This window comes from Phyllopteryx taeniolatus, chromosome 14, assembly GCF_024500385.1.
Source record: "Phyllopteryx taeniolatus isolate TA_2022b chromosome 14, UOR_Ptae_1.2, whole genome shotgun sequence".
Classification (NCBI taxonomy): Eukaryota; Metazoa; Chordata; class Actinopteri; order Syngnathiformes; family Syngnathidae; genus Phyllopteryx; species Phyllopteryx taeniolatus.
This window is the reverse complement of record NC_084515.1, coordinates 13,556,571-13,576,791: the sequence shown is the minus strand read 5'-3', so window position 1 is coordinate 13,576,791 and position 20,221 is coordinate 13,556,571. Positions and strand designations below refer to the sequence as shown.

Below are 20,221 nucleotides of genomic sequence, written 5' to 3'. Positions count from 1 at the left end.
TGGGAAGGTACTTCAAAGATGTATTTGTAAGCAATTTGAAATTCACATTTTCACAATTGACCCCTTTAAGTCCCAATCTTTTGTCTTTTTTTCTTTCTTTCTTTTTCTTTTTCTTTTCCATCTAATGTTACTTCTTGTAATCTAAATCTCTTCAGTGTCAAGATTAGAGTTGAGCACTTGAGGGCCATAAAGATGAAGCACAAAACCGTAATGTCGTTCATTCAGTCACCTTGTCCTGGACTTTATGCCCGGGTCTGCCGTTATGGACTCACTACTCTCATAGCTTGCTTGTCATAATACTGTAAAAGTTGCGCGACAGCAAGCACAGGTACAAACTGTTCACCGGAGCGTTAGCTGGGCTTTGGATAACGGTGCTGTAAATGTCTCGCCATTTCTTTGGATTAAACTTTGTATCGCGTTTCTTCACAAAATGAGACAATTGCTTTTTGTACTTGCAGGTAAGATCTTTGCCTTAGTGTTCATCTATAACGGGGCGGCTAATTAGTTTTTTTTTTTTTTTTTTTTAAATGAAGACTTCCGAGGCCCATGCTTGTTCCTCTAAGGTTTTTTTTTTTTTTAGAAACACTTATTGCCCATTTCCTGGCTGTTGCTTATCCTTACTCTATGGTATAAGTTCCTCATATTTGTGTAAAAAAAAAAAAAGAAAATAAAATCCAGGTCCCACAAATCACACTCATTGGCCACAGCGTTGGCCATAAAGACATAATTACATTACAGCGCCATAGCAAAAGGTTTAAAACAGACTTTTAATGGTGCTTTAATTTTAATGGTGTATTTTGATAATTATCGTACCGAGACATAGTTTGAGTCCTTCAATGTCTTTGCCAATGTGAGCTTTTTAAAGCAATATGCCACTATTACACATGGCTTTATAACAGTAGGAGCATTTTATAGAGTTATAATAGTGCTTGAATTTTATGCATTTTCAGAGTTTAAGACATGCTTAAACTTGAATGAAAATGTGTGCCTTTCACAGTCTTGGATAGAAAAGCACTTGACTATAATAATTAGTAATAATATCTTATATTTATATGGCACCTTCTAAGTCTCTATAACAGGAGAATTATATAGAGTTATAACAATGCTTGATTTTTAATGTTGCATTTTCACGGTTTGATACATGACAATGTGAGCATTCCACAATAACTAGCCCTCTGTCTGAATAATTTTTGTTCAAATGTTCTTCTGTGTATGACCAGCAACTTTAATTTACCCAACAACATAAAGAAAAACAGGCGAAAACTGCCTGGTAAATAAGTGGAATCCAGTCCAGTAACCATCAACTAAAAAAACACGACACTTGTGCCTATAATCTCTCTTTAATAATTTCACAATCCCGTCTACAACCCACATTCCAATGAAGTTGGGACGTTGTGTTAAAAACAGAATACAATGATTTGCAAATCATGTTCAACCTTTTTTTTAACTGAATACACTATAAAGACAAGATATTTCATGTTCAAACCGATAAACTTGATTGTTTTAGCAAATAATCATTAACTTGGAATTTTATGGCTGCAATACGTTCCAAAAAAGCTTGGACAGGTTCATGTTTACCACTGTGTTACATCACCTTTTCTTTTAACAACATTCAATAAACGTTTGGGAACTGAAGACACTAATTGTTGAAGCTTTGTAGGTGGAATTCTTTCCCATTCTTGCTTGATGTACAGCTTCAGCTGTTCAACAGTGCGGTGTCTCCGTCGTATTTGACGCTTCATAATGCGCCACACATTTTCAACTAGTATCCGCACTCTTTTACTACGAAGCCACGGTGTTGTAACACGTGCAGATTGTGGTTTGGTATTGTCTTGCTGAAATAAGCAGGGGCGTCCATGAAAAAGACGTTGCTTGGATGGCAGCATATGTTTCTCCAAAACCTGTCTGGACCTTTCAGCATTAATGGTGCCTTCACAGATGTGAAAGTTACCCATGCCATTGGCACTAACACAGCCCCATACCATCACAGATGCTGGCTTTTGAACTTTTGTGTCCATAACAGTCCGGATGGTTCTTTTCCTCTTTGGCCCGGAAGACACGACTTCCACAATTTCCAAAAACAATTTGAACTGTGGACTTGTCGGACAACAGAACACTTTTCCACTTTGCATCAGTCCATCAGTCTTAGATGAGCTCGGGCCCAGAGAAGACGGGGGCGTTTCTGGGTGTTGTTGATAAATGGCTTTTGCTTTGCATAGTAGAGTTTCAAGTTGCACTTACGGATGTAGTGTCGAACTGTATTTACTGACATTGGTTTTCTGAAGTGTTCCTGAGCCCATGTGGTGATATCCTTTACACATTGATGTCGGTTTTTGATGCAGTACCGCCTGACGGATCAAAGGTCACGGGCATTCAATGTTGGTTTTCGGCCTTGCTGCTTACATGCAGTGATTTCTCCAGATTCTCTGAAACTTTTGATGATATTATGGCGCGTAGATGATGAAATCCCTTAATTCCTCGCAATTGTACATTGTCCTTAAACTGTTTGACTATTTTCTCACACACTTGTTCACAAAGAGGTGAACCTCGCCCCATCTTTGCTTGTGAATGACTGAGCAATTCAGGGAAGCTCCTTTTATACCCAATCATGGCACCCACCTGTTCCCAATTAGCCTGTAGGATGTTCCAAACAGGTGTTTGATGAGCATTCCTCAACTTTCTCAGTCTTTTTTGCCACCTGTCCCACCTTTTTTTGTAACATGATTCAAAATTTTGTAACATGATTTTTTGTAACATGATTCAAAATTCCAAGTTAATGATTAGTTGCTAAAAACAATAAAGTTGATCACTTTTAACATTAAATATCTTGTCTTTGTAGTGTATTCAATTACATATAGGTTGAACATGATTTGCAAATCATTGTATTCTGTTTTTATTTGTTTAACACAACGTCCCAACTTCATTGGAATTGGGGTTATATTTTAATATGATAAAGTAAAATAATGTATATCTTTTCATTGTAATGAACATTTACCAGAACATGCTGTGATGAGATAATAATGCATTTAGCATGTGGTTAATTGCCCAGCGTGATGTTCAGTATAAGTGGGACAGCAGTGCCGGGTTTGTCAGAAGACCTTGTGTACTGCATTCAGTACATCCGCTATGTAGCTGTAGTATCTCTCTCTTGCAAGGAATGAAATAGACTCTGGGTATTTCCCCAGAATAGAAAACATTACCACAGGAGGATAAATCCATGTTTTCCCATGACTTCAAAGTGCTGGGGAATTGAGTTTGAGTTATCTCTGTGATTTAAACAAATAAATAAAAATAAAACATCCCCTGCAGTCTATTTTGTCGGCGCATCCTTGTGCCCCGATGAAACGTTTAAGTGCACGACTGGAGAATGCCTTGCTGCTGGACTCGTGTGTGATTTCAAGAAAGACTGCAAGGATGGTTCAGATGAGGTCTTTTGCGGTAGGCCTTGCACCATTATCATCGTTGAAATCCTTAACTAAGGAGGCCCGTTCTTCAATTCAAATGTACGTGAACTTTCCTCATTTTAGGCTCATGCAATTTTGAGGATCACTCGTGTGGTTGGAACAGCACCACCAAGTACACTTGGACGAGGCAGTGGGCAAACGTCACCTCGATACCCGGACAGGACCATACTTCAGGGAGCCCTTGGGGTAAAGTCTGTTCCCAATAGCCACCGAGTTCAGTGTTTTATGTAGCTTTACTAGCTTCTCGTTTGTTTTCAACAGGGTATGTCATGTATATTGACAGCAAACAAAAGTGTGGTTTAACTTCCAAGGCAGTTTTGGAATACTCCGTTGAGAAAAGGGCAGCTGTGGGGTGCCAGCTCAGGTACTACTGCAACTTCACAATGATGCTGATGCCAGACAATCAATAAAATGTGATTTCAGCTTCTGGTACCACATTCATGATGAAAGCTCATCCACATCATCCTCACGCATTAACGTAATCATGGTTCGAGAGATGGACACGCACGAACTGCTGAACACTGAGAGTACGACAAAGGGCTGGCAGAATGCCCAGACTGTCATCGGAAATCAACCCGGAGGGTACAAGGTACGGATGGGTATAATAATAAAAATTATACATAAGAATTGATGAATGGCATCTTGAAGCCATTGATGTAAAAATGAGCACAGTAAGCACTGTACTATAAAAACAATATTCAAAATGCCAGCACGGTGCAAAAGTGGTTATCATGTGTGCCACACAGTTCTGACATTCGGGGTTTGTATCTGAAATTTTCATCTTCTTTTTGGGTTTTCTCTGGCTTCTTCCAACACTCCACAAAAATACGTTAGGTTAATTTAAGACTCCAAATTGTCCATAGGTATAAATATGAGTGCTAATGCTTGTCTATATGTGGCCTGCGATTGGCTGGTGACCAGCCCAGGGAGAACCCTACGTCTTTCACCCAAAGTCAGCTGGGACAGGCTCCAGCTCACTCGTGACCCTAAATAAGGACAAGTGTTAAAGAAAATGGATTGATGGATGAATATTCAAAAAAAAAAAAAAAAAAAAAGAACATTTTCTCAAGTTCCCAACCCTAGGTTGATAAATTATCAAAACAAAACAAACAAAACAAAATGCAAAGGCTGGTTGAACATTGGCTTGACACGATCAGGATTTTTGGGGCCGATCACCAATCACCGAGTTTAAAAAAAACGATAACCGATCACCGATCCGATCACAAGATGGAGGAATGTTTCTATTTAAATGACCTGTTCATTTACTGTATATACTTGTGTACTTAATTGCTCAAAAATTATATTTACAATAAATAATTTATCTTTGGTCCGCTATTCAGACAGAACAAATGAATGGTCTTCTATTAGATGGCAGGAAGTACATACAGTAATTAATGTATCCACTTTTTGTGACATTTTTATTTGTTGGTGTGCCCTTAGATTTTTCAGTCCACATGTTTTTTTTGTTTTTTTAAAAAAACTTTATTGGCCGTCAGATATTTACAGGGCTACGCCAAAAGACACGCGACAAGGCTAAAAATAAACAAGCTTTTGGATTCAAATATACTGTGCACAATGGCGACGCGGAGTAAATGTCTTTTGCGGAGTCGATCAATGACGTCTTTGATCGGATCGGCGAATTATGACATTAAAGCTGATCAGCATAAAATGCTAATTATCGGCCGATACCGATAAAGCCTATAAAATCGGTGTAAAGTCTAGTTATACATTTGAACAGTTGTCAATACAGCCAACAGTGTTCCACTCCATTCCTGTAGGTGGCACTAATATGCATTATGTAGCAGGTAACAACTGCCAAACAACAGAAGACGTTGTAGCTCATGCTATTTTCTGCGTCTTTTCACAGTTTTGTGTAAATCAGTTTGCATTCTGCTGAGAAGTGAAATGTCAAAAGTCATAAAAACTCATTTTATTTACAGTAAAACTTCTCACTCTGACAGCTCCAGTTTTCCTTCAGTTGTCCTTTCTTTGCATCCCCTAACGTGATGCTGGATGACATCAGCTTCGATAAGTGTGCAGAGGGAGACATTCCTGCTGGATCCGAGCAGCTCTCCTGCCATTTTGAAGAGGACACCTGTTCCTGGTACCACGACTACACTGCTAGCATCCTGTGGCAACGGGTGTCAGGGGGATTCCTATACCCCCAGGGCAATGGTTTGTATTATTAGCTATATACAGTAATTAATTCAGCTTGCCACATACACATGATTTTGCATGCGTTCTGCCCTCACCCACAGGCTACTACATGCTCATATCCAGCAAACGTGACCTTAACATCTCATCTTCAGCGAGACTGGTCGGCTTTGCTGTGGGGCGAGTCATTTGTGTGAGCTTTCACTACCACATTTTTGGCAACAGCATTGGTAGGCACCCCTTTTTAAAATCATTTAATTGGAATCCTCTTCAGATTAAAAAAAAAAAAATGGGCTGAAACAATATTTCATCACCAGGTTCATTGAAGTTCATTGTTAAACGCCATGGTGAAGCAGAGGACATTGTGTGGATAAGGAGTGGTACTCAGGGAAACAAATGGAGATTTGCTGATCTCGCCTTCTCCAGCGAAGAACCAATACAGGTTCCGTCTTTTGTACTTATTTCATACACTCGCTAGCCACAATAATAGGCAAAATTTAATTAGCTATAATAGGGGACATAAGACTGAGCCTTGTGGTGCATCAGATTAATACAAGTAAAGCACCTACTTGATTATTATTCCTGCTGCTGTTCATGTTTATATCTGCATATAGAGTATAGATATTGTATTTATTCATGTATAGTCACTCCACTACTGAACGTTAGTAGCGTTAATTGATATATGGATAGTTTTTGCAACATACAGTGCAACTGACTATTCTTGCTGCTATTAACATTCATATCCGTATACAGTACATTATATAGTATGAAAACTACAAGATCATATTCTGTTTACATATTATTTATTCATTTATACTTTACCCTTTCTGCTGTTCATTCACTCATATTTACTCACATTCACTCTCTCCATTATAGGATGTACAGTATAATAATAAAAAAAAATATATTGTGTATACATCTATGTTGTGTGTGTATATGAATAGTATGTATTGTATGTATTTGCTTTATTAATTCATGCTTAAATATACTGTAGACTATTTATTGACAGGTGGAAAGTTATTTGCTGCATACAACACTGCTGACGATTCTTGATGCTATTCACATTCACTTCTGTATATTTGGTATCCATTATTATTTGTCCATGTACAGTGTGCTGCTACGGGACTCTTGGCTGCTGTAAAAAGCAATTTCCCTTTTGTGCAACTAACATACCGTAGGCTCATTCAATTCTAATTGTACTTATCTGATAGCATCAATGAAACCTGAACGTGATTGTCTTTCCAACTTGTACTCGACTGTTGCTGATAAGGTTTTTCGCAATTCTCCAGTTCATCATTGAAGCTGTGGTGGGTGGTGAGCAAGGGACCATCTCCATAGACGACATCGTCGTGTCTATTAGGGAGAGTGGCTCATGTCCAGCCGAGCGTGAGTGCACCTTCCAGGGCTCCCTCTGTGGTCTGCAGCACGTCCCGTCTGCGGACTTCAGCTGGAGTCGAATCAACGGGACATCCCAGCCTGCCAACTCCTCGGGCCCCCACACAGATCACACCCTGGAAACTGAGCACGGTTAGAAACCCATCACTACATATAACTTTTATTCAAGCATAAGAACCAGCACCTTCATCACTTGTGTAGGCTATTACCTCAGCGCTCAGTTGTGGAGACACTTGCCAGGCTCCAGAGGCCAAATAGTGACTGCACTGATGGAGTCCGCCCCAGCTGACGGTGAATGCTTAATGTTCTGGTACTACATGGAGGGAAAAGATGTGGGCCACCTCAATGTTTACCTTTTGACTGCTGACACTTCTGACAAGCTGTGGAGCAGAAGCGGAGATCAGGGAAGCCGCTGGCGTCACGGACGAGTTTCCCTTCTTAGCCCTGATACTCCTTATCAGGTAGGAATAAGTGGCCTTGGGCTTTTATTTACTCAATTGCACATGAGCAGAGGCCTTTTATTGCTCCAGAGGCCATTGGTGATGAATATTAATGGTATATTACAATTTATGTCAAGTGAAACTGGAATAAAAAGGATGATTATGAGAAAAAGGAGCAAAACTGCAAGAACTGAGGCGGACTAGGTGGAACTAATGGGCGCGCCCAACATTGTGGAGCTATAACAGATGTCAAATTCTACTGAAACGCTGATTTTTGTTGTAGAAGCCATCTCCCCATGATTTAAGATAATATTTCATACTGCACACGTTTACAACGTGGTGAGACAGTGGGTTGGTGCTGCTGTTTTGGTCACCAACGGAGATCAAATGGGCTCAGCAGTCGACGCTTTGTGTGTGAGATCTGAAATAATTGCAGTTCCTACGGGAGGTGTTAAATTAAGCATACTACATAATGGGTATAGGTATTCATATTTTCATTTTCCAGTATGTTACAGAAAATGTATCTGCTCTTGTTAACTAATTGACGCACACAACATTGTGGCATGACCAAGGCATGACTACTGGAACGCTAATAGCCGTTAAAGACATAGCCTCCACGTAATCCGAATCAGAATCAGCTTTACTGGCCAAGTATGTTACAAGACGCACAAGGAATTTGTCTCCGGAAGTTGGAGCCATCCTAGTATAACAGCAAACAGCCACTATGACGAAATATACGTTTAGGACATAAAAAACACGAGTGTGGAGCGTGATTGAGCAATGAAAGTGTGCCACGTGTGTGGTGATACTGATATAATGCCAATTGTACAAATGATGCAGTCGTCAAGGAATTTAGAGCAATTTAAAGTGAGTAATAGTCCAATGGCATGGCTCTACACTAACTTTTGCACTAGAAGCACAACTTTTTCAGTTAGTCGCACAGGGACATGATTTGGTCCCGCCATTTTTTTGAGGAAGTACAGCATGACCATCGCATACTTTAGTTTCGTATGAAGTAAAGATTGAGAGTGACTGAAGATTAGGGCAGGGTGATTATATGATCGAGATTGAAGATTGGGATACATTTCTCATTGATTTCGATCATCAGCTCTGTGTGTATTTCCTTACTCTAACACAGTGGGAATGTGCATGACAAAAGCCAATCAGAGTCATCTGTAAAATTAGCAATAATGATAACAGAGTATGTAACTTCATTCCTGGAGAATGATTGTTTACAATCCAAGGTGTTGTCATTATCCCCGAAGGGGCAGCTTGTTTATTTTGTATCTTGTACCTCCAAAAATACTCATATATATTTCTTCATTCATTGCAATGTTGAGTGAAAATTTAATATTTCTCTATATTTATTTTATTTGCTTAGTACACCAATATCATGATGGGACTACTGTTTTAAATACTGACTATGAGTGTTAACAAAAGGCGTTAATGAAATGTTGAACTACTCTCTAGCTTCTTTAATTTTCAGTACAGATGCTTTAAAACTGGCTATTTAAAACAGTTTAAAAAGTATATAAAAATTGTGATGATCGAGATCGAACAATATGAAAAAATTAATCGTAATTATTATTTTATTTTGCTTTTGTTTGTTTTGTGTTTTTTTTTGGTCAGATCGCCCAGCCCTACTTGAGATTTTCATTCATTCATCTTCCTTTCCGCTTATCCTCATTAGGATTGCGGGCGTGCTGGAGCCTATCCCAGCTAACTTCAGGCAGGGGGCGGGGTACACCCTGAACTGGTCGCCAGCCAATTGCAGGGCACATAGAAACAAACAATTATTCACACTCACATTCTCACCTACGGGCAATTCATAGTCTTCAATCAACCTACCACACATGTTTTTGGGATGTAGGAAGAAACCGGAGTGCCTGGAGAAAACCCATTAAACCATTACTGAAATGTTTGCACTTTATTTTAAAGATAGTTTGTTTTCCTATACAATCCTCTGTAAAAGGAGTCTGGGCTGTTTAACTTTGTACATATTGTATCTTCATATGTGTATACCATAAACAGGGTTTGGACAGACAGATTTGTTAGCTTTGCTAGCTTCATAACAAAGTTATTAAAACCTTTGCACATGACTCTGTGTTTGTAATAATGAGTGAAATGAAACGGCGTACTGTCCGTGGCGTGCATATGTGTTGCGCACGTACGCGACGGTGCTGTGATAATAGCGTGTCCTATCTGGAAGAAGCGGTCAACTATGTTGCAGCATGCAGCCAATCATATTGCAGCGGGTCGCTTTTAACTGAAATGGAATTCATAACAATGATTGAAACAGCGACACATGGTCAACGCTCGCTCTCTCTCTCTCTCTCTCTCTATCTCTCTCTCTCTCGCTCTCACAGTGGAAAAAAGGCAACTTTCAACCATTAAAACAAGCACTCGTGCAAATGCGAAAAGTTGAAAGTTTTCAATTGCGCAAGCTGAAAAAAAGCTCACATATGTGACCAATTTGGTCGCAGTCTCGATCCCTGAATGATCTGATACAGTGACGATTGTGCAAATGGTGCAGAGAATTCTCAAACACACGAGTGGCCAGTAGTAATCAACAACACAATGCAAACAGTGCAGCGTGATAAACCAGTGAGTGCATGAGTAATGTAGACGGGTCCTGAAAGAAATATGCAGTTTTGGTAGCATGTTGCAATAAAATTGTAAGTTAGTTAGACCCGACAGAGTTGTGCAAATTTTGTAGCATGTTGCAATAAAATTGTTAGTTTGGTACTGTGTGTGTTTTTTACCAGATGGGAAGACTAAGTTGTCTACCACTTGTTAAAATGTTCAACTAATTATTAAGACACTGCATTAATTAGAGTGGAGAAAATACAGCACATACTAGATACTTGTATTAGTATTTGGATTTTTTGGTGCGGTACAGAGCTGTATGAAGTTCCTACATGGAACATACTAGGTAAGGGATAGGTAGGGAAGTTTCACAGGCTCACACTCTAGCCACACATCTGCTCCTTAAACAAACACAGTGCAGCTCAGCCTCTGCACAGCAGTGCGACCATAATATATTTTAAAACAAAGAGGAACCACATCAGTAAAACGGTCTCAACTCTCCCTCACTGCTCACAGAAGGGGCAATTCCTTGTCAACCAATCAACAGCTTTCTGCCTCTCTCGCTCCACCCTCCAAAATGTTGCCAAAATCGTCTTTTTCGCCATGACAGGTGATGTTTGAAGCAGTGGCAGGCGATTGGCCGAGGAGCGATATTGCCATTGATGACATGACTATTCAGAATGGGGCGTGTCCTCCAGAAGGTTAGCGATGCCATGCAAATAAACATTTTAAAGAAACACAGTACTAATTGTTCAATAATGTGTGTTTTTCTTTTTAGGTTTTTGTGACTTTGAAATGGACCTTTGCGGTTGGGTGAATAACCCTCCAGCCGAGTCAGGGATCGACTGGGACTGGCTTTCCAGAAGCACTGGAAGCCCCATAGACACTTTTGCCCCAGATATGGACCACTCCACAATGTCCTCTCTTGGTAAGAGATACGGTGAAAGAACTTTAAAAAGGTTAACTTTTCAAATAGGGTATGTCAGAACGGTTCCAGGACTGGTGTCACAAAAGATATATTACAAATTCAAACTACAAGTTTTCCCTTTCGAACTAATCCCACTGGAGCGCTTTCCCAGCCCTCTCTGCCACACCTTCATCAACTCACGGAAGGATTCTTTCAGGATTTCCCGCATCCCCATTGTCACAGCCATCTTGATGTCGTCTACGTCTTCAAAATGCCTCCTTGAGCTTGGGAAAAAAGAAATCACACGGAGCCAGGTCGGGTGAGTAGAGAGGTTGCTCCAGCACGGTGATGTTGTTCTTCACCAGGAACTGCCAGATCTCAGGTCTCATTATCACTCACGAGTCTGCTCATTGTTTGATGATCTGACACAGAGGATATGTACAGTATAAAAAAAAGCATGTGGAAAAACGTTTGATAGCTGCAAAGAGGTGAGGTCACAGTGATATTCTCCACAGCGATTACATTGAATGGGAAAACTTGTAGTTTGTAGATATAGGAACAGTGTATATATACACATATTTTTGATACCTTTTCTTGGAAGTCTTCTGACAACCTCATAGTGTTGTGCCTTTGGATGCTTAGCAGCCCGTTTGTATTGCTGTTGAATATTAATACATTGATTTAAAAGGTTTTTTTCTGCTTGTGGCTTGAGGCCACTTTGTCTTCTTTAGGTCCTTGGAGTCTGACAAAGTGGAAGTGGCTCGACTGGAGAGCGAGTGGTTAGGGAGTGTCGACCAAGCTTGTCTTGAGCTCTGGCACTGGGCCGAAGGCTGGGGTGACGAGAGTAAGCCCAACCTGTAATTGTACGACACAATAACTCTGTTTGTCGCATGAATAGGGGTTTACCGGTACGCTAACAATCACACTTCGGTACATACCTTGGTTTAAATGCGAGGTTTGGCTCCGATTCGGTACATTTCAGAGAAGAAAATGCAAAACATAAAGTGCTTGTCTTTTGTGCAGACAGGAACACAATTACATAATACAAACATACTGGCAGTAAATTCTCCAATAAACAAAATATAATCAATACAAAAGTAAAATGAATGGTACCGGCTTAATTTGTATTCTTTGTAGGAAAGTGCAACATGATTAGTTTGTCTTCTTTTTTTAGTTTGTTTTAAGAGTTAACTAGTTTGATGTATTGCCAAAAACAGACATGCCATGATGTCCACTAGCCAGAATCTGAGCTCCATTGTATTTGTTTACAGAGTAGGCTGTTAGTGTTTTTTTTTTTTTTTTTCATTCGGCATTCATGTCCACATGTCAAGCCGTTTTTCAAACGAGTTCACTACTTTGACAAAATGCCAAAAGCATATCGCGATCCATGAAGTCCGCCAGTCGGAGGCTGAGCTGCACTGTGTTTGTTAACAGAGTAGGTGCAATGCAGTGACACTTATACTTGAGAACTCGGTACACCGCTGTACTGCAACAAATGTCCAATACTGAATACACCTCTACTGAAGAGATCATCCTGAGCCACCAGATTTTAAGGCTTTTAAAAAAATGTCATTTCAGAACCATCAGATGTTACGCTGACTGTATTTGTGAACGAGACCTCTGGCCTGCGTCAAATTTGGAACACAAGAGGATTCCTCAATTCCACATGGATCCAAGACAAGGTTGATTACAGTGCATCGGGGCCTCACCAGGTACAGTCAGTTAAGTGTCTAGACCTGAATAATTCAATGCCACGTTGTGCATGAACTATCATTCTTTTAAAACAGATTATCTTGCAAGCCAGCAGTCTAAGCTCACATTCAGGCTTTTCCCTTGATGATGTCCACATCATAAGGAACAAGTCATGTCATGATGTTATCCCCACCACCACCCCGAATCCTGCCACCCCCACGACCGCTACTCCAGAGTCTGGGGTGCACTGCACTTTTGAACAAGGTGACAGGAAAGGTTTCAGTAACACAGCCACAGGTGTAGAGATCCAACAAAAAAAATCTTTCAGCAAAGATGTGGTTGAACCTGAATTTGATTCTAATCATAGACCTCCAAAATCCTACTAATAACGCCATTGCATCTTAACACGTGTCTTTACCGTAGATCTGTGTAACTGGTTCCAAGAGGTCAACGATGATTTCAACTGGACCCTCAGTAGAGGACTGGAAGTGGACGAGCCATGGAACGGGCCTCTGTACGATCACACTGTAGGAAATAACCAAGGTACATATTGCTAACACCTGTTAAAGAAAGGTTTGTGTTCAAAATCCTGTTGGTGCCTTCTGCGTAGTAGTTAATTGATAAAGTAAAATAAGAAATAACCATCCATCCACTGCAAATGTGCAGTGCTTGGCAAACAAAATAGACCATCCAGCACCATGAAGTGCTTTAATGTGAACTCTTTCAATTTCAGTTTTCTCTTGATGTTTTATGATTAAAACATATTTTTCTGTTCAGTAATGCAATAACTGTTACTTGTAATCATTATAAAGAAATGATGAAGTTCTTTACAGTTTTTGGAAAACAGTACAGTTGGAAAAATATGTATACCTATAATAATGAAATGTTAGCATAAAAACTATTAATTTGGTGGTGCTCTAATACATTTGTAAAGCACCGTCTATGAATTCAATTTGCCGGATGTGTTTGTGATGATTTGAAAAGTGCACTCGTTACATCTTATATCGTAAATAAGCGCAAGCAATGTCATCAGTAGAACAACCAGAAGTCATCAGGCTTTTTCTCATCTTTTTTCATTCCCAAGGATTTTATTTACTTATAAATGGCTCTGGATTCAGTGAAGGTGAGAGGGCAAGCATCTCTGCTGACGTCAGCCATTCGACATCACAAATCTGTCTTGGGTTCTGGTATTACATGTTGGGGCCATCGGTGTCCACCATTGATCTGCTGGTTGAGAGAGTAAGTCGCCTTGTACAGGATTCGTAACGCTTGTAATATGTAAATCAATTTTTTTTTTTTTTTTTTTTTTAATTAGAAATCCTCCAAAGAGTTGGTTTGGACTCGCAGAGGGACGCAGAATCCAGAATGGATCAATGCACAAGTAACCATCAACTTGGAGGAAATGAGACGGGTAGAGTTTTAGCTGAAATGTGCATAATGTATTCACAAAGATGACACTGTCTACTAACGATAAATTAATGAAAACATTTGTTCTTTCTATAGGTGATCTTCACCGGTCAGAGAAACAGTAACAGTGAGGGATTTCTTGCGCTTGATGACATCACTGTGAGCAATGGGGCCTGCAAGAAGCAGAGTACGTGGACACCAAGTTGTGGAACCATTAAGGGTGTAACAGTACATGTATTTTTAGCTTCGGAACATTAAGTTCTCACACACAGCATATTTGGTAAAGGTCAGAAAGTGTAACTGCCTCGCGCTGCGTCCGTGTGCTGCCTACACCGTCAACAAAGACCGCGATAAGCTTTTGGCAGTGCGTCAAAATCATTTGCAACTGCATCCCGCCAATGTGAATTAAAAAAGGAAAAACACTAAACTTCCAGCAGCATTTAAACAGCCTCTCTCGTGCTCTTCAGATTCACCCGCTGCAAAAACAAATGTTCTGTTTTTCAAGCATAATAATTCATACTGTTCAAACTGTTAATGTTACACTTGTTTGGATAAATAATTTCCTAAAAACAAGATACATACATACTCTCATTTATTTGAGAATTTACTGCAAGCAGTTTTTGGTTTAATTTACAATTAATTCAAATTAAATGCTCTCCTGTTTACACAAACGTTAAGCACTTTTATGTCCTGCATTTTACTCCCTGACTTTAGGCTTACCGTCAGACCCCTTCAAGTAATCATGCAGATACAGTATATTCAATCATTTAGAGGTATGTTGTATTTCCTGTATTCATCTTTGTTGTATATTATTTTCAGGTGTCTGCGGGTTTGATTCTGGCTGGTGCGGATTTGAGAAAGACGTTGGTCACGTGGGTCAGTGGAGCCGTGAAAGAGGCACAAAAGACAACATGGATCACACCTATGGAACCGAGAATGGCGAGTTGAATCAATAAAGGCATAAAGGAGCATGGAAAGGCCATCACTGCAATAAAAAATAATCACACAATCTGATGCTTGAAGTTAAATTTTACAACTTTAAAAAAAAACTGTCCAACAAAAGATAATAGGCTTTTTCCTTTAGGTTACTATATGACTGTATTAAAGTCCAATTCTGAACAACTTGAAGTCGCTCAGCTGTTTTCACCTAACTACAACTCGCCTGTGGAGATGTGCGCGCGGTTCTGGTGAGTCCACTGCTGCGAAGATTACACACTATTCTCTAAAAATAGAGAATATAATTAAATATACGTGCATGTCATATGTTTAACCAGGTACCGATTGCCCGCTGGAGCATCAAACATGCTGTCTGTCCATGTGTGGAGCAGCGAACTGGGTAAGGCCCTTTGGCAGCGGTCTGGAGCTCCCTCTTCGATCTGGGAGGTGGCAGCGGTCACAGTGTTTTGGCCAACAAAGTTCAAGGTGAGACTTTTTTTAGGGGTTGAGAATTGTCATGGTACATTTTGTCAGCACAGTGGGGTAGTGATGAGCACGTTCTCCCCGTGCTTGCGTCGGTTTTCTCAGGGTACTCTGGATTTCTCTCACATTCCAGAAACATACATGTTAGCTTAATTGCATACTCTGAATTGTCCATAGGTGTGAATGTGAGTGTTAATGCTTGTTTGCTGATACAATATTTGTCTTGTGATTGGCTGGTGACCGGTCCAGGCTGTACCCCGCCATTGGCCAAAGAGCCAATAATAATGTGAGCTGAACCAGTCATGTGGCGTGCCAATCATGCCAAGTTACGTTGACACACACAGCATATTAGCATTGACACGCAACAGTTGCTAATGTTTGTAGCCTACTGCTGCAGCCGCGGGAGAGCGCTGAAAAAAAAAAGAAAATGAGTTGAAGAAATGATGGGAGACAGTCCAATGCTCTACGCATGACATTATTGACAAGAGTGGCCTGAAAGGTTCAGCATTGTGGAGTTATTTTGGTTTTGTAAAGTCTGACAAGAAACAAAGTAGTGTGTACCCCCTTACCCCCATCCGAAAACAACAAATTCTATAGCAGAAGACATGCTACTAGTAAGCACAGTTGAAAATAAGGAATTCAAGTGGATGCAAAATTGAACGGACCCTCAGTCTCAACTACCTGGGTGTAAATTGGCATTGGAAAACCTGAAAGGATTTGCATGGTCAGATTATACACGTTTTGTCTTACACACTTGGTTAATGTCCCGTGTCATGTTAAACTTTGACAGATAATAAATATTTAAGAAGGTTAAGAGTAACATGGAATGTTTTAGATTGAAAAAAAATGTGATGTGTTTTACGTAGTGGTATATATCAATATCCACAGCAAAAACATATTGTGATACGATTTATTTCCCATATGTCCATTGCTGGAATGTCAGTGCTTAATAAATATTTTCATTTTGGAACTGATTTAATCTTTGGAGCATTAATTTATGCATTTGCAGTGCCTTGCTTTTAGTGAGATTAGTACACAGCCATAGCCATAGATGCAAATACTTGGCGTAATAATTTCTTTCGGCGTCTTAGTTTTCGGCCTTGGTTTCCTCACTTTCGGTTTCGACCAATAATTTTCATTTCAGTGCATCCCTATTAGAGAATGAAACCTTACTTCCTCAATTCCACCCTCTCAAGGTGGTGTTTAGGGCATCCCATGAAGCAGGCATGAATTCCACAGTCCAACTAGATGATTTTTCTGTGACGAAAGGAGCCTGCAATCCCATGGCCAACTGTGACTTTGAATCAGGACCCTGCAACTGGCTCAACATGCCCACTGAAGACGGACACAGCTGGGTGCTGGCCAAAGGGGGCTTTCATGGTCCACCTGCGGACCACACCATTGAATCGCCAGAAGGTAGAGCCTTACATTGTTTTCTGTCTTCAAACTCCGAGATGCAGACAAAATGACTGGGATGCAAAAAAACACAATATACCAAAGTATGGACTCGTGTTAACATGGGAAAACAGTCAGGTTTCCGACAATGGCTGCTTCAGGACGTGACAGGAGACAAGACGATCTGACAAAGGACTAGTTGCAGACTATCCACAGGGGAATGGGTCACAGGTGGAGACAATCACCATGACAGGGAGGCACAAGCAGGAAATAAACCTTCTGAAACAAGAGTAAACAATTACTACAAAAAAAAGGGAATCATGACAACATGAAAGTTCGAGCAGCAAAAAGAGCAGCTGTTTAAATACAGCTGTAAGTTGCATTTGCATTGTTGATGTTGCTAGCCTTGACTTGTCTGAAGAGCTGAGCTGCACTATATTTGTTCACAAAGTAGCTAGAGAGCGTGGCAGTAAACACTTCCTGTCCCTTAGCTAATATGTTCATTGTGGGAACGCTGAATAAATCGACCATTCCATACCAAAAAGTACAAATATTGATACCGTTTCACCCCTGTTTTGTAAAATTCATATTAAATAACAAAAAGATCTGCTTGCTGATGTAATGAAAACCTCAGAATGTGCAACAGATGATTAATTGTAGTCACGCCAAGTATTGTGCTGAGTGAGTTATTCCTAATTTACTGTACATCCTGTGGTCACTTCCTCCCGAAACAAAATCATTCCACGGGACTGAATTGACAATCCAATCAACTGCTGTAAGGCTGTCAATTCACTCATAACACTGCATAAATTGCTGTGTGTTTGCTTTCAGGTCATTTCTTGTTGAGCTTATCACCACACACAACCGGTCGCAGTGTGGCTCAGATAGCATCCGAATGGATCCAACTCAAAGACGCCCCGGCCTGCCTCACCCTATGGTACCATATGGATAGCGGGTCAGCAGAAAACAAAACCCTAAACCCTTTTCACACTGAATTAATTGTATGTTGACATTTCCAAGGTTGCACTTTATTACTAAAAGTAGTGGGCTATAATATTGTGCCCGTGTCACAGTTACTCAATAAGAGGCTTTACCTTTGATGTGGCCTTAAAACGGTCTTCAACAGTCTAACGTTTTGACTTCCTCAAACCTACAGTTATACTTACTGTACTGTATATATTTTCCCCAATTTGATTGAACGCAGTGAGCCTGGGACCTTGCGTGTGCTGATTCGCTCAGAGCTGCCCGAGGACGAGGTAATCTTCCAGATAAACAGCAGCAGTGGACACAAATGGAAGAGCTTCTCTCAAAGTTTAAAGCAGAGCAAACCTTTCTGGGTATACACTCAACTACATATTTAATACCTGATTTAATCATGTTTGCGAATTGTGCTGTAGACGATCTGTTACATTATTTTCAGTTACTGATCGAAGCAGAGACGAACAAAGGAGGCTTCTTTGCCATCGACGACATCGGTCTCACACCAGGTCCTTGTCAAGGTAGTCCCTTAATTGTGTTTATCTACTACAGTGTGTCTCAGTATACTTTAAAGGAACGATAACTTGGTCTTGCAGTGAATGAAACAATTTCGATGTTCGTGGGCTGCACGTTTGAAAACGACACATGCGGATGGGAGGACGTCAGTGTTGGCCAGGGTCAGTGGGAAAGAGGAAGGAACGCCACTGGGAACGCTGGACCGTCTGTCGATCACACATTGGGCACAGCGCTTGGTGAGGCCGTGCACCCAAATGATCCTTTTATTGCCTTTACTATTACATGCATTATTGTATATTGAGGGATACAATGGCTTTTCATTGGTGTGGCACCACAGAGTCCAATAACTTCAAGGGACAATAGGCAAGTTTTCAAACTGGTAACAATATTTGAATGTAGCCTCATTTCAGTGCGATCGCATTTAATCAGCTGGCAGAGACTCTAGTTGACTCGTGACCCGAATGGCAAGCGCTCTAAAAATACCTGCCATAGTAGCCTTGTTTGCTGACGACATCATCATCATCTCCTGTATCTTCCAGGCTGGTACGTCTCGGTGATCCCGTACAACGGTGACCACATAAGCCCTGCTGCCTTGAAGAGTCCCGTCATGAAACAGGCCAGCGCCGCCTGCACACTCAATTTCTACTACAACATGTATGGAGAAGGTTCGTTACAATTACGTGTGCTAGCATTAATATTTGATTGATCAAATTGGCAAATGTTTTCTTATATATACGTATCGCATCTGCAAAACCATCACTTATCAGGGAAAAAAAATTCTTGAGCCATGAAAATTACTTCATCGAAGCAAGCAATTTTCAACACTTTGGATTGGTCAATAATTTGTAAGAATAACAGACCCACGGAGGGACTGACCACTATTATCGAAAAAAAATATGCAATGGACCAAATTTGGACATTGGAGGTTTCCACACGACAGTGATAGAGATGTTATTGTTAATAATAATGATATGTAATAGGACGCCTCTGAGTCCATTCGGTCACATTTTCCAATACTAATGCTCACATGAAACATGGCTGGGTTTGACAAAATGATGCAAATCTTCTAAGTTTTCAAATTTACCACAGCAGGTTGCAACATGTGATCAGATACCGTATTTGTCTTTAGACCAGGTGAAGCAGCAAGTGGTTAATTTTGCCCAAGGTTCATTTTGTACACTCTGTTCCAAGTTACCGTTAACAATTGTTTGTGATCATGCGGTTACTCGTGTTTAGTGTCAACTGTGGCACCAGCTGCCATCTTAGTTGTAAGACTATGACTACTGTATTTTGTGCATCTACGTTGTGCAATCTCTCCTCTTCTTGCAATAAAAACTTCAACCTTCAACCTTGCCCTGTTTAAGAACATAATCACTCCAATCTGTGCATACTGTTGCAGAGTTGAAGGTGCTACTCAGCGAGAGCTCTCGTACCACCGTCCTGTGGTGGCAGTCGGGCAGCGGTGCCGATTCGTGGCAGGTCGGTGAGGTAACAGTCGGTAGAAGGCGTCAAGACTTCACCGTCCTCTTTGAAGCCACCCGCGCTTTCGTGAAGCCAGGCCACGTCGCCGTCGATGACATTAACTTCACCAGCTGCAACCTGCCAGGTAGAAGGAGGGACAGTACTGACACTCACTGTGCTTTTGAAGCAAGATGGTTCAAGATGTTCTGAGGCTCTTGTTTTTTTGTTTTTTTTTCTGTCTTCCAGAGCCCCAACCTGTGTGCCACGAAAATATGTTCACATGCAATAACAGCGTGTGCGTGGAGAAGAACCGAGTGTGTGACTTCACAGATGACTGCGGCGATTGGACTGATGAGAGCAACTGTGGTGAGATGTCACAAATGCTTGTCACTGGCTGGGAAACTAAC

General features: G+C 40.6%; 1 protein-coding gene across 6 annotated transcripts in view; it reads left to right on the top strand.

The window, feature by feature from the left end:
- Positions 1-251: 251 nt before the first annotated feature.
- Positions 252-20,221, top strand: part of si:ch211-106h4.4 (MAM and LDL-receptor class A domain-containing protein 2) — a 34,250-nt gene continuing 14,280 nt past the window's right edge. For 2 of the 6 annotated variants that reach the window (XR_009791695.1, XM_061796637.1), the window contains exons 1-30: positions 257-458; positions 3,310-3,438; positions 3,528-3,650; positions 3,726-3,828; positions 3,888-4,053; positions 5,426-5,639; positions 5,723-5,848; positions 5,936-6,060; positions 6,908-7,145; positions 7,215-7,474; positions 10,650-10,740; positions 10,818-10,967; positions 11,659-11,790; positions 12,525-12,658; positions 12,734-12,902; positions 13,062-13,181; positions 13,723-13,877; positions 13,954-14,049; positions 14,142-14,232; positions 14,865-14,984; positions 15,130-15,232; positions 15,320-15,467; positions 16,661-16,880; positions 17,691-17,814; positions 18,064-18,196; positions 18,280-18,358; positions 18,434-18,589; positions 18,893-19,018; positions 19,753-19,959; positions 20,061-20,180. Coding sequence is in view for 5 of the 6 variants with exons in the window: in XM_061796637.1 (XP_061652621.1) it covers positions 431-458; positions 3,310-3,438; positions 3,528-3,650; positions 3,726-3,828; positions 3,888-4,053; positions 5,426-5,639; positions 5,723-5,848; positions 5,936-6,060; positions 6,908-7,145; positions 7,215-7,474; positions 10,650-10,740; positions 10,818-10,967; positions 11,659-11,790; positions 12,525-12,658; positions 12,734-12,902; positions 13,062-13,181; positions 13,723-13,877; positions 13,954-14,049; positions 14,142-14,232; positions 14,865-14,984; positions 15,130-15,232; positions 15,320-15,467; positions 16,661-16,880; positions 17,691-17,814; positions 18,064-18,196; positions 18,280-18,358; positions 18,434-18,589; positions 18,893-19,018; positions 19,753-19,959; positions 20,061-20,180 (4,186 nt within the window). In the remaining variant the exon portion in view is untranslated. Of the gene's footprint in view, positions 459-3,309; positions 3,439-3,527; positions 3,651-3,725; positions 3,829-3,887; positions 4,054-5,425; positions 5,640-5,722; positions 5,849-5,935; positions 6,061-6,907; positions 7,146-7,214; positions 7,475-10,649; positions 10,741-10,817; positions 10,968-11,658; positions 11,791-12,524; positions 12,659-12,733; positions 12,903-13,061; positions 13,182-13,722; positions 13,878-13,953; positions 14,050-14,141; positions 14,233-14,864; positions 14,985-15,129; positions 15,233-15,319; positions 15,468-16,660; positions 16,881-17,690; positions 17,815-18,063; positions 18,197-18,279; positions 18,359-18,433; positions 18,590-18,892; positions 19,019-19,752; positions 19,960-20,060; positions 20,181-20,221 lie in introns of all 6 variants that reach the window. The other 4 variants (XM_061796639.1, XM_061796640.1, XM_061796641.1 and 1 more) reach the window with 3 other exon arrangements.